The sequence below is a fragment of the Macrosteles quadrilineatus genome, unplaced genomic scaffold, assembly GCF_028750875.1.
Source record: "Macrosteles quadrilineatus isolate MER2022 unplaced genomic scaffold, UCM_ALF_1.0 Scaffold_1__1_contigs__length_201487025, whole genome shotgun sequence".
Classification (NCBI taxonomy): domain Eukaryota; kingdom Metazoa; phylum Arthropoda; class Insecta; order Hemiptera; family Cicadellidae; genus Macrosteles; species Macrosteles quadrilineatus.
In genome coordinates, this window is record NW_026542594.1 from 145408436 (window position 1) to 145423143 (window position 14708).

Sequence of the window (14708 nt, forward strand, 5' to 3'; positions counted from 1 at the left end):
TGTTGACTATGAGTATTTACCAATACTAAGGCCTCTGCAGGTATATTCCGCAAGAACTTTGAACTGTCGCCATTTTGTAACGGATGAATCTTTTTTGACGCGGTTTCCGGTATTGAACTCCACTTAACCAGACCTTTAAAATGATGTGCATATCAACCTATGCTTACATTAAAGATTATGTACTTACTCCTCGTGGGCCGTCCCCTGGTGAAGGTCAAATAATGGCAATGATTGCAAAAAGTAGTTTTCATACATATAAGTTGATGTGAAAGGTTTGAATTTTCTAACAAATTTAGTTTAAAAGATATTAAACCGTTTCCAGACTTTTTTGTCACCCTGTATATTCACAAACAAGCAAACTGGGACAGTTATATTTTCCTCCATGTTAACATATGTTTTATTTACATTTTATTTTAAGATATGTTCAAATTATTGTTTTGTTTACTTATTGAATTGTTTATGTTTACTTACAGATTATGATTTAATAAAAACCTACTTTCTTTTTTCTTATACAAAATGTGAACTTGTATTAGTAAAATTGGTGGAATCAACAATGGCGACGAGGATGAGATTCGAACCCAGCACATTAAATAGATGAGGAGGTTTTAACATATGTTTTATTTACATTTAGTACATTTGCGCGATAACTCACGGCCAAAATGATCTGATTTTGATGAAATTTGGTTTAAACATGTAAACCTACATTTATTCGAACGATTTCGCGAACCAGTATGATCGGACTATGGGAACGGTTTTTTTGGGAAGGGGGGTAAAAAATGGTTTTTCCCATATTTCACTCAAACAACATATTTCATAATTTCTTACCAGAACATTTTGTTGAGCTTAAAAAAAGAAATAATTTTCTAATTTGAAGTGTTGTTGTATGCCTAACGGTTACGGAGAAAATAAAAAAAAAACTTCAAATTTAAAATTCTCGTGTTATTGTTTTCTTTTGGAGAATAAATAAACTGTTGTAGTTTGCTCGCTTATAGATATATTTTAATCAAATTTGGCAATTTTGTTCATTTCATACGAAGCTATCAACATTTAAAAACACACCTACCTTCCCTGTAGTAGCAAACCTAGGTACTCATTAAAATTAATGTTATTTAAATTAGTTAGAGTTTCAAGAGTTTCGTTATTATGCAAATAAAAATACAATGAACATCCAAGTATTGCCTTCGGTAAAATGAATACAGAATGCAAATTTGAAAGGCATGTACAATTTGAAGATTAAAATGCAGGTAGGTACTGTATAAAAGGGGAAGTCAAATGAATTTTGATAATTTGAACTGAGAAATACCAGACACTTCGATGTAATTTTTGTTTTAAAATGAGTGTTTTATGGCCATTATTGTGCATTGCCTTTTGACCCGAGCAACACCGGGTCTCGCTCCTAGTATTAAAATACAGAGCAACGGAGTGATTGATTTTTGGGGATAATAACCTTAACAATAATTTGAATTACAAACGACGTAATTATGAAACAAAACTCTCAGCTGTCTAGACAGTTTGCTGACTCAAATTAAAGTTATTATCAGAGAACAAGTTTGATAACTGGTTCTAAAATTATGTGCGGAGTCAAGGTCAAGTAAGAGGAAATACGCGATGTGGAGTTGTTGTTGGTCAGTTCAGAGTCTAGAGTTGACTCTACACGGTGGTCAGTAGCAATGGTCAATATCTTGTCATGTGATAATCTATAGAGTGGCTGTGATCATTGTTCAGTGGTTGTAGTGATGGCAATTACCATGAGTCTATGTCTAGTGACTAGTGTCTAGTGTCTTGTGTCGAGTGTCTAGTGTAGATGCAGCAGGATTAGCCATGTGGGTGCGAAGCACTCTGATAACCTGTGTCTACGTCACATTCTGTATCGGTATGTTTGCCTAATATCAAAATGCAATAAGTTAGAATTTTCGATAGAATAATATTCTCAGCCTAGCCTCAAATATTCCACTTCAAAAAAGGAAGGGCGAAAAGTCTGGCAACAGTGACGACGCGGTTTATGCAGAATAACATCACAATGCACTCAGAATATTATTTTGCTCGTTAAAAGTAACACAACTACATTGGCAAGTTTTAAATTCGGTAAGATACTCATAAAGATTTCTTCTAGCTATAATTCGTAGTAAATTTTAAAAATGTTGCACTATTGTAAAGTGGAGTTTAAAAGCATCGTAACATAATAGAAATATTATTGATGAACTGAAAGATATTTACGTTAAGGGGAAATCAAACAATGTAAAATAATAATAAGTAAACTTTTGTTACCAATTCATTTTAAAAATGACATGAACTTAAAAATAACAGTCGCATTTTTACAACTATGACTGACGTATATTAACACTCGGAGTTTATCTGAGTCTCAAACTTTATTACCAGTTTCTGAAAGTGGAGCATAATTTCAGAATTAATCGAAATCGTAGACCTACTCAGGGTCGTTCCTCTTCTAATTTTAGAAACTTTCACAAAGAAAGGTAACATTTCCAGCATTAGTTGGCAAAGCCACTGAAGGCTATAAGTGTGTAAAGGGGTGATGAGGGTAGATTATTCTTGGTTTTTATTTATACGTATAAGTAAAATAGACTATGTGTACAGGTTCGCAATGTATTAACTTAAAAGTAGGTATCCACGTTTTAATATAGTACTATCATTTATAATCGATTATTATACGTCGATGGGTTCCACGTTTTTATCACTGGATAAAGCTCTTGGAGAAATGGTATTTAGTATTTTAAACTGCCATTTAAGATTTTAGTAAGTTTAAGATGTACATATTGAGATCATTCAACAGATGAAATTAAGACAACTTGTAAAAATCTGGGAATAATATGTTCAAAAATTGACGTTCTGTAAACTAGAAAAAACTAGACAATTCAGATTCATGATTTTTGAAGGTATAGGGTTTTCTGGACATAGGAACAAAATATACACCAAGTATTGTTTCTGTACTCACAATTAAAAAGTTATGTAAATTTCGTGAAATGTTAGTTAAACATATTTTATAATAAACCCAAATGATTACCTACATTTGAAACAGATTATAGAGAAAGCTTATGAATTTGAACGGCACATTACGCCTAATCTATTACAGTATATTACTTTCCCTCCTATACATTGTATTATGGAGAAAGTATTGTTTTCGTAAGTGTTTCTTTTTTATTGAGAGGTGTAAGTTTGAGTCTTAAATGGATATATCCGTTTGGGCCCCCCTACTCTCTAGACCTAAAAAAGTGGTTCTCGAAGTGATGTCTGTCTATCTGTATATCTGTACATAGCTACAGACCACACCTGTGGTTCGATTTTGATGAAATTTTGTTTACTAATCTATGGTATCTCCAGGAGCTTTACAACAATCTTAGTTGGACAGTAGGCCTACTAACATTCTGATTTGACTTAGTGTATTCTGCATCTGAATGCTACACCATCGATATATTTGTGTTTATATATCGGTGTGCTACACTACAGAGTGTCTATGTTTGTTCTATAAACGTCCACCGCGTTGTGAAATCGATTAATGGTACTGTACTTCCTTAAATACCAGTTCTTTTCGACATTGTTCCACCTGAAATATAACTGGAGGAACACTCCTTGAGAGGTAGTTTAAATGTTAAACTGTCAATCATTTCCCAAATCACCTCTACAGCATTGCAGCTAATGGTAACCAACCTTTCCTCTCAAACCAGTTAGACTTCTTCATGATACTCTTTTTCAAGCTCAGTATCAAATATTTATATCCGACGTTACTGCATACGCGAGTAAAGGTTAAACGAACCTCCCTAATAAAGCCCTGACTTTATTCAACCACTTTCCCACTGGAATAGACAGGCCAGTGGACGGTTACTAGTGCAATATTCGATTTGTGTCACTCTAGATGGTAACATGCAGAGCTACTTACTATGGAGTCCTTACTATTAAAAGTCATACCCAGCATAATGGGTTTAGTTTATATATTTTCAATAGTAAGTTTAATCCAGTCCCTGGTTGCAGGAAGGTCCTTGGGAGATTGTCCTCTTCCGCCACATCCAGCGCACGGCCGTCACAGGCCCAACGGCAACGACTGTGGCGGCGCAGACAGACCAACCGCTTGTGACGGCACCCCCGGCACTCTAGCCCCCGAGAGCTGGCTGCTCGTGGTCCATTGTGATCCAGGCTACCAACTGCCAGACCCTGAAGCAGTTGATGTGCCTTCTGTCTGCATTGGTGGTACCTGGTCAATCCCCAAACTGCCCTCGTGCATATTACCAGGTTAGTGTTATGGTCATTACTACCTACACAGTGTTAATACAACGTACATAAACCAATCTTAGACCACAGCACAGGTATCATGGCGATAAACTTAACGGTAATATTAATATTACGTATGAAAAATCATCCGCATATGTAATTATTAAAATCCTCTCCGTATAAATGACCAATTTTGCTTATTTATTCAGACGTCACAACCACCATAGAGGGCTACATTAGCACGGGCACCACCAGAGAGCGCCCGTAGAGGAGGCGTATCACTCCCTCCCCCTGAAGTGCAAAAGATAAACAAAATTCGCTGTTGTATGATGCAGGATCATTTTCGGAAATTAATAATTACCACACGCTACTTTGCGGGTGTAATATTAAGTAGAAAATATATTGAAAACTCGTATTTGAGACTTTAATTTTCACAGATTTTTCGAAAACCACCTATTGTTTGGGTCCAAACCGTGGCGGAATCGTGAATATAACGTAAATATTAAAATCATACTCACAGCGAAATCTTTTGTGTCCTATGTGGACCTTGCGAAATCTTAAACGTCTCCTGCGATTCACGGTGGAATCGTGAACGTCTTCCCAAGTCGCTGGGAAATGCTGTAGGTTGGTTGTGGTCACAGAGAATCGTGCATGTCTCATGTGGTCGTGGCAAACCCATGAACGCAGTCAGGAGAGCAGAATCTTCAAAATTTCCAATGGACGCATGGAATCTCAAGTGTCCCCTGCGGTAGCTGTGAAAGCGTGAACGTATCCTGCGATGGTTGTGAAGTTGTAAACATCTACCACGATTGCGGGGCCATCAACCTCGTCTCCTGCGATCGAGGTAAAATAGTGAACATCTCTTGCGATCGTGGTGAAATCGTGATTTTTTATCGTACGACCTTCTCAGACGTTTTCTGCCACCGTGTAACTCAAAAATCTCGGATTGAAAATATATAGCACCGCTCGTACAATTCTAACGTGCCCCGAAATATCCAAACGATCTCTTTGAGTAACTGGTGACCCGGCTCAACTCAAATATTCCATGGACCAATAGACCCCGGTGGTAAGCCACTCTCCTCCTTGTACAGTAGGCTCCCTTATTTAGTTTCCCCCTGTTTGAATCAAGGCCATCTCTATAATCATTGTTATGAATGTTGGATACAGGACGCATTTTTATATAAGAGCACATAGAGAAATTATTTTAAACCCCCAAACTATCGAATATTAAAGTTATATTGAACCATATAAGAATGTTAGAGTGGGATGTAGAGTATGTTATAAAAGGAAGAAGATATTAGTACCATAATTCCATTCACCTAGTTTTCCAGCTATAATAATAGTACAGGAAAAATACTAAATAAAAATGAAAAAATTAGTTCAGAGATGAAACTTTGGTATTAACTTCGTTTTATTAATAGAAGTCTAGATCCAATGAGTCCCTAAGATGGGGGAACATCGTTTATAGGGGGTGGGAGGGGAATTTTGATATAATTCATGATTCACGATTTTAGATCATTTAGGAAGTAGTTTTCAAAGTTTGTATCCACAGTGAATCGATATGAACCATATTTACGTCGATAGAACTACCTCCACAAGAGATTTAGCATATTGGTACAGGTTTTTGTTGTTTTTTTTATAGGAGGGGTAGGGGGAATTTTAAATAATTTATGATTTTTGAATTACGACTTGTTGAGTGTTATTTTCAATGGATTTCTACATGCCAAATAGAATGGAACCACTATCTTGGTGATATAACTGATATAACATTATAAACAGATTTAGAGTGCCATCCAAAATAAGTAAAAGATTGTGCAAAAAACGAATTATTTAATATTTAAACATGAAAACTAAACCAATTAACTTAACATCAAGTATTAATTGAATGAGTTTATTTCTACAATAAACTCAATTTTTCCCATTATAATAAAATATTTCTGCCGCAGCAAACCTGCAGACCAAGCGGATTTCCATTACCTGGCAGGGTTTCTACAAAAACTTTCTCTTGAAACTGTCACATGTTTTTCCTATTTAAATTACATTAATTTTAATGAGTAATTAGGTTTGCTGCTACAGGGAAGGTAATGGGGGTGGTTTTTATTGAAATGTGGATAGCTTAATATGAAATAAACAAAATTGCCAAGTTTGGTTAAAATATATCCATAAACAAGCAGACTACAACAGAGTATTTTTCCATTAGAATAACCTGGGAATGACCAGAAGTTGTTTGTATCGAAAGCTGTATTTTGCTTTTTTCTACGCCAGTGGGATTTTACGAGAATCTGTGGATCCATGGATTTGAATCCTTAATCACTATTCCGCTTCTGTATCATAATTAGAGCCAGTTCAATTATTGACACATTGTTTGTTGTATTTTCCAGATATTGTGGCCAATGAGCGAGAGATGTGCAAAGTTCCAGATCCTCCGCCCCACGCCGATTTCCGTCCGTTGGAGGTAGAGTGTGGTAGTGACAAGTTTCCCCCGGGCTCTAACGCTCCCCGTGACTGTATCTTGTTTGTCAGCTGTGCCACGGGCTATCGTCGTCGTCAGGGCTCCGGGTACTTGCTCATACACTGCTACAACAACACCTGGAACCCCAATATTCCACAAGAACTCTGTACAAGTGAGTCCCACAAATCCAAAACTTTACAAATCAACTGTTCAGCGTGTTTTTACAGGAGTGACGGTTTGTTTCGTGTTTTAATGTCTTCGCCAGTGTGATTTCGTATGAAGAATCACAAACATTGACAAGTGTTTGTAAATTTCCCAGGATACGAACCCACCGTCCCTATTGCAATAAAGTCCGAAACGCTGTACTAGGCTTACAGCAGTAAAAATAAAAATAAAAAAAAACTATTTTGTATGGTAATAAATAAAGCTGATTGTATGCACAAGTAAACATTCGAATGCAGGTTATGTGCAAACGAAATTTGTAAGTTAAAACACCTAATAGTACAGAATTGTCTTCAAGATGCTTGTAGTAAAAGATTGTTGTTTTAAAAGTTTCCCATTGATGGAAAACTTAAACATCGGTGGATAAGGTTCAGTGAAAACAGTATTGTATCATAACAAAAGGTTATCAAATACACTAAGATAATAAGTGAAACGAGGAGCGTGAAGTCTAATGAAACTAGTAAGAAATATCACCATATTTCAGAAGCCGATGACAGTGTAGTACCAGCAGTTGCTCGGCCCACGAAGCCTCCAACGAATGATTCTCCTATCGCTCCTTTGCCTGTGTCAACAACGTAAGTTTGTTTTCATAAATGTTAACTAGACTTCATGTTTTAGTTGGAATTTGATTTATCTGTGCCCATCAAATACATGTATATATGATGGTAGATTAAGTTGTTATTAATTAATATGAGACATTATTAATTAATATGAGACATACATTCATTGGAAATCTGAGCAGAGTATATAAGGTAGATTATGTGAGTATGGAGATGGATTGAAAATCATATAGTATGTCTACAATGATCTTACTATACTTCCGTTTGTTTCGCGTATATCAAGGATACACGTGATTGAAAAGGTTATTGATAATTTCTAAAAATTAAGCTTGCACTGACAAGCTCTTTCGAAAATCATAATTTAAATTGTAAGTGTAAGTCTCAAGTATAAAAAACTCCAAATTCGCTTAGCATTTAGAACTATATTATGGCTCTTTCAATTTTAACTGATTTACATAATTTATATAATAAGTAACAGGCAGTTTACACATGACATAAAAGACGAATACGTTTGCAGAGGAAAACACTGTGTAAGAACTGAGTCCTACCCACGGATATGTACGTGCGCATGTTGACAGGCCTCGGTAACCGTTTTTATTCTTTTTGTGTAAACTGTGTGTAACTTATTCTGACGAAACCTCGAGTTATGGGTTTTTTTGTTAGACTGACGAGTGTGAATCTGTGACTTGTGATAGCCGCCGAAGCATAGAAAGTGTCTCTACACGTTACTGCACGTCTTATTATCTGACGATATGCTTAATAGCCATTATATATCAAAATGACAGTAATAAAGTGTAAAACTATTTATTTAATCAAAATGAACAAATTAGGAACAGTATTGTATCTAATAATTTCAACAACTCATCTCAAAATAAAAGGTAACTAGTGTACCTGTTGCTCGAATTCGAGCAATTGCGAAGCATTACAGGGGACTCGAAGATTATGGAAATACTCACGATCTACACAACAGTTAGATATAATCAAAATCTTTTGTAAATATCTTATCTTTTTTCAAAAAGCTGATCTTGTTTTTTAGTGTTTTTGGTGTAAAAAAACATTATTTCTATTTCTTCTACTTGGTTGTGTTCTATGACTTTTTCTATGTTTCCATTGTTTGCAAATCTGTTATTTCAATGATTGCTCAAGAAATGTAGCACAGTGTTAATTCAGTTTTATTTTTAGCCTATATCAAACTGTCCAGGATTTCTCGCTCTTTTCCATTGTAATAATTACATTAACCCAAGTTTCGTCTACAGATGCAATATGCCAAAGAATATCACCTACGTACAATCTCCAAGAAGTGGTAAAAAAGGCAGAAACCAACCCATACAATAGATATAAGTTAACTCTATAAGAAATAATTTTAAAAGTTACTGTGATATTAGGATTTTCCACTGATTTGGTAATAGAACATTATATTGCAAAACATGACACGATGCAGAAGAAAATCAATTTTTCACCACACTATGATGTTTTTGGCTGTATTACATACGTTAATTGGTGGCTGAAAGTTACGTTTTGCTGGCCATGCCAGCTGTCATCGTAATTTGGGGACCGAGCAGGTTTTTACAGGCCGGGGCCGCAAAATCAGCTGTCCGCTTACTTACTTAAAACATGAATGCATTTTAAATAGGAGAAGAGGCATTCAGTGGGGACTTGTCGAACATCTGGAAGACTTGGATTTTGCAGACGACATATGTTTGCTCTCTCATCGTTTAAATGACATGAGGAGTAAATTGAAAGATCTCAAAGATGTGGCAGAAAGAGCTGGTCTGCAAATAAATGCAAGTAAAACTAAAGCGATGAGGGTGAATGGCCAATTAGAGGATAGATTGGAAGTAGGTGGCTCGAGGGTAGATCAAGTAGAGTCTTTTGTCTACTTAGGAAGTGTTGTAGCAGCAGATGGAGGAGGAGCTGGAGATGATGTTAAACTAAGAATAAGGAAAGCAAACGCAGCTTGTGTCCAACTAAAACCTGTTTGGAAAAGTAGAAACATCTCACTCCACACCAAAATTAGAATATTTTACACTAATGTTAAAGCGGTCCTGCTTTATGCTTGTGAAACATGGAAAGTAGACAACAAAATTACCTCCCAACTGCAAGTGTTTATAAATAGATGCTTGAGAAAGATAAACCGGATATGGTGGCCTGACAGAATATCAAACGAAGAACTTTGGAGACGAAGTGGCCAAATGCCAATCCATATAGAAATTAGAAGAAGAAAATGGAACTGGATTGGGCATACCTTAAGGAAACCAGATGGCGCAATAGAGAAGAAGGCCCTAACATGGAACCCTCAAGGAGCAAGGCGTAGAGGTCGGCCAAGAAACACTTGGAGGAGAACAGTTGAAAAGGAGGCAGCTACAGAGGGAAAGACCTGGGGGGAGCTCAGAAGACTGGCGGGAGAAAGACAGGCCTGGAGACGTCTCGGAACGACAGGAATTAAGTCAATAAGTCATTTTAAATACCTACACAATCAAAATCCATAGCATTGCAATAGAATTGTGTTATTGTCACCGTTGCCTAGCAACTATTTATTTTAATTTTTGCTGATTCCTCAAATTATTTCTTCACGTAACCAGCGTAACCTTAAAGTTGTAGTTGTGTTGACTATCAGTGTGCATTATTATAGTGGTGAATAGTGGTAATAGGGTATAGTGCGGTGAAAAATAGCGTTCGTACCACGGACCGAAATGGTTTTGCAGCTCTCGATCGATTTAAGTTCTCGACTTCGTCTCGAACTTAAAAACTATCTCGAGCCGGCAAAACCTCATTTTCGGCCCTAGGTACGAAATATACTATTAAAATCAGAAAAATCCATTGCAAATACTGTACTTCATTTTGACAAATTCAATAAATCACAATTTAAATATTAACAGCTGTTGCATTAAAAAGTAGTGTAGAATTATGCATATGGTCGTAATGTAAACAAATCTGAAGAGGCAACTTTAAAGGCTTCTGGGGCAGAGCCCCAAAAGAATATACCTCGTTCCTCTTTTGATGGCTCATCTATAGACCAAGACCTTTCTTTAGAGACCCCTACCAAGTTTCTACGCCCAGCCGTTCTCTCAAATTAGCTGGGACAAAAACCCAGTTTTTCCTCCATAAGAATAACATGGGATGGGAATTCAAAGGCCACTGGGGCAGAGCCCCAAGGGAATTTACCACGTTTCTCTTTTGATGGCTCATCTACAGACCAAGACCTTTCTTTAGACACCTCTACCGAGTTTCTACGCCCTGCCGTTCTCTCAATTTAGCTATGACAAAGAAAAACAGTTTCAAATTAATATATAGATAATATTAATACATTATCAGTTCATCTGATCTTTTAAACATTAAATATATGGTTAGTAACACCACATAAAACACGATTGAATCTCATAATCGCATGTTTGGTCTTGTAGAGGCTGTGTGCTCCCTGCAGAATCCAATGCCAAGTTCTGCTCGTTTTCTACCGGCTGCAGACAATGTGACTTTAGCAATACCAGATGTCACTTACCTCCAGGTTCCAGAGTAGATAAAGTCAAGGTGGTGTGTGCTCCAGGCCACACTGTTCATCAGAACATTGACTTCGCCGTGTGTGACGACAACGGCTGGCACTCCTCGTTTCCAAAGTGTGTCAGTAAGTAGGATCACATTATTATTATAGTCTAGTTATGAATGTTCATTTTAAGCTATTTAAATGTCCTATTTATTTCTAGTTTAACTAATATATTTGCTATACTCATACTCGAGTTGAAACTATTTTGTTGCGTGTGACTTATAAATAACTGAAAAGGGGTTGTCTATTATGGTGATGTAGAGATAAAGTCGAAAGAAGTGTCCAAACTGAGTGACCGGCTATACATTTTAAAACTTCTGTTACTCAGATGCAACATAATCCTATATTTTATAGTGTTTTCCTATGAATCATTGTTGGTGATCGGTGTTGTGGTTGTTTCAGAGCTGTGCCCGCCTCTAGTATCAGACGCTCTCCTAATGACATGTCGCGTTGGCACAGACATAGTCAACTGCTCAGCGCCAGCATTGCCCGGCACCACAGTCAGCTTCCAGTGTCTACCGGGCTTCTCAGAGTTCTTGGATCTAAAACGTCAAGGCGAATATCGGAAAATAATCACATGCAGACACGCTGGGAAATGGTCTAGTAACTTGCCTATTTGTAGACCAGGTATTTACCTTACGGTATTAATAAATGTATCGAAATAAAATGTGATTGATTGTTTTTGAATGTAGATAGTGTGTGATTGATACGATCTGCGTACTTTTTGGTCTATAGGCTAGGCTTTGCGAGTACCTAATTAGAAACAAAATGAAACAGATGGAGAAGAAAGCTAGACATTGTTTTGAGTGATGCGCTTTAAAAAAGTAGTCAGAAATACCCCCACCGCAGCAAACCTGCAGACTAAGCGAAGTTCCATTTGCCTGAATTTATTTTTAGTTAAATCTGTTTAAATAATATTAGGTTTAATGGTTACCTAGATTTGCTGCTACAGAGAAATATTAATTGTGGGAATAAAGGGCGATTTTAGTATAAAAACGCTTGATAGCTTAGTACAAAATAAATATATATTTTTTTAATAATAATAATAAAATTGTATTGTAACTGGCCACGAATAATGATTATACAGGAAAGAATGGACTGAAATGATGACTCACCCTCGCTAAAAAAATCACCCTTTGCCACAAATAACATAGGATACTTAGTATTAACTTATTACTGTATTTTGTATCTGGATACTTGTTACATGCAGCCTGTGGAGTTTCTAAATACAAGGACAGCGTAATTACTCCCACGATCATAGATGGAGCTGAGGCACATGTAGGACTCTTCCCTTGGCACGCTGGACTTTACTATCGAGATAACACAGCTGATGGCGAGGAAATCTGGTCACAACAATGTGGAGGCTCTTTGATAACAGATCGCGTTGTTCTTACAGGTAATTTTGTTTTGATATTTATTATTTTCTTATAAGTAATTTTAGTCGTTTATCAAAACCTAAAAGTGCATGTGTAATCTTTGCTATAACTGAGATACGCGGTTTTACCAAAACATAGAAATTAATTAAAATTCATTGAAATAAATTAAAATAATGGCTAACATTATACAGTGCACGAGCACTTCACTCTCTGTCCAGTGTTAAGCTTCAATGAAGTACGTTTTCTTCTCAGAGTTTTAAAGTGTATATTTCTTGGTTTTTGTATGACAAGCATAACATTAATTAGTAGAATTGTTGTGCGTTTACCATTAAAACTATTTGTATCCACATCACAATAAATCTATGTCATACTAACAGAAATCCATAACAATATAATTTTTGAACTATAATATAATGAATTCGTTATACATTTATGAGCTAAATGTTTTGTTAAAATTAAAATTAGCATGAGACTAAAATTCGGTAAATTTACCGTTACAATTTGCAGGATGGCTAAAGCTAGATACACCAGATAAAATTAAGGGAGTGAAAGGATGCAAACCGTCTTGACATAACTAGTGTACACTCCACAGACAATTGGTTGAATATATTGAAACAAACATTGCTTGCTTACTTAAACATGTATTAGGGTGTTCTAAGTCAAAACCAGTATTTGACCGCCACACTCAAGTCTAGTCTACCGACAAGCCCCACCTCCACCCTTATGAGCTATGTGACTTAAATATGTTTAGATCTCATTGGCCCCTGTTGGTAAAACTTGTAACTACAACAGTAGGCCGCGCTGCTGTAAGTGTAAACCTTTCTTATTCAGTACTTCGGTAAAAATCGACATAGAGAGAACAACGACGACAGTTTGTAGTTACAGAAAGTGTAGGTACTATTTTAACAGTTTTGTTTGTCAAATAAATTCATTTGTGCGTAAACTGGATTTATTTGTTAACAAGTTTAAGTACATATAACACACGTTAAGTTATTTTCTCTAATTTCAATAAAAATAGTATAGTAGTATACATAATGCATATTGTTAATCAAGGTTCTAAGTAAGTACTATTGTTTTAAGAAATCTCTTCGAACCCTTCGTGGAGCAACATAAGTTAGAATCGCAACTAACATAACGGCACCATCAACAAACACTGCCATCTAAACACTCCGGGTAGGGTCCTAACACTAATAGGCTAGTCAATCTAGAGCCAAAATCACTGCTGATAGCTCGGATTTTTGTTTGTATACTATCCCTTATAAATGGCTTAAATTTTAAATTTTTTAAATTTTAAATTTTTTATATATGGCTTAAATTTTCTTAAAGCAATTTTTCCCACCTCAAAGTGTATTTCACCCGGATTAGATCCGGGTGAAACATCTTATTGGGATGCGGTGCAGCGCGCGTCACGGCTAGCGCTCAAGTAGAAGACTAATAACAAATATATCACACAATATATCCCATCTTCAAAACAAGATACAAACTGATGTGATGATTATTATTGTTCAAAATTTAATGCCGATTATTTTAATAGCCACAAAATATGTATTTTCATATCACGTGAGTTTGTATTAGCAAAAATTTAAAGGTTTTACTAAAAAAAACCTTAGAAATTTGGTATTTTTAAATTTAAAGCTGTCTTATTTAAACAAAAAAATATTGAAATCATATAAAAGTTGTTAATATCTTGAAGTAGACTTAATGAGGAAGCTATTAAAACAAACCGCAGATTTTCAAGACGCTTAGTTGTCAAACTATTGCTATTTTACTAAAAGCTTACATAAATCCAATATGGCGGAAGCTTTTTTCCAATATGGCGGCTTTCTACCACTTCGATTTTTCTCGATTTTTAGTATGATGTTGTGGACCCCTTTGTTGACAAATTCCCATATATTTCGTTTCTATTGCTTTAAGTTTGATGTTGGACCGTATTTTGACTAGCCTATAATCAGCAGTTGCAGCAATTGCAGTTGTTCACTATCTTGGGAGTGCAGGGCCGAGTGCCGTTTGCCTAAAAACCTTGACGGGGGACGAGGGTCATGTTACAGCCTGAGGCTTGGCGGTGCGAGTGCCGGCTAGGTCGGGCTATAGGTACAGTGACCGGTTCCATGGTGCGACGGGTATGGTGGTGGAAAGATCGACCGGGGGCAGGATTAGCAAAACTTGTTTTTGGGATAAGATGAAACTGAACATAACCTAACCTAACTAAACTTGCTGATTATGAAAATTTTGCATGAAGGTTTACTAATCGAATCGATATTTCCAATCGATATCAGGGTAGCCCAGTTAAAACTGTACCCGGTTACATCCTGCCCACTACACCCCTTCCACTA

General features: G+C 36.3%; 2 protein-coding genes across 2 annotated transcripts in view; both read left to right on the forward strand.

The window, feature by feature from the left end:
* The window catches only part of LOC128986491 (adipocyte plasma membrane-associated protein Hemomucin-like), a 438949-nt gene that overhangs the window by 377205 nt on the left and 47036 nt on the right, over positions 1 to 14708 (forward strand). The gene's annotated exons all lie outside the window — the stretch shown is intronic.
* The window catches only part of LOC128986464 (modular serine protease-like), a 28999-nt gene continuing 16024 nt past the window's right edge, over positions 1734 to 14708 (forward strand). The window contains exons 1-7 of the mRNA XM_054406853.1: positions 1734 to 1873; positions 3988 to 4245; positions 6606 to 6848; positions 7383 to 7473; positions 10863 to 11080; positions 11402 to 11626; positions 12210 to 12395. Of these exons, the coding sequence (XP_054262828.1) occupies positions 1822 to 1873; positions 3988 to 4245; positions 6606 to 6848; positions 7383 to 7473; positions 10863 to 11080; positions 11402 to 11626; positions 12210 to 12395 (1273 nt within the window). The 5' untranslated portion in view covers positions 1734 to 1821. The remainder of the gene's footprint in view (positions 1874 to 3987; positions 4246 to 6605; positions 6849 to 7382; positions 7474 to 10862; positions 11081 to 11401; positions 11627 to 12209; positions 12396 to 14708) is intronic.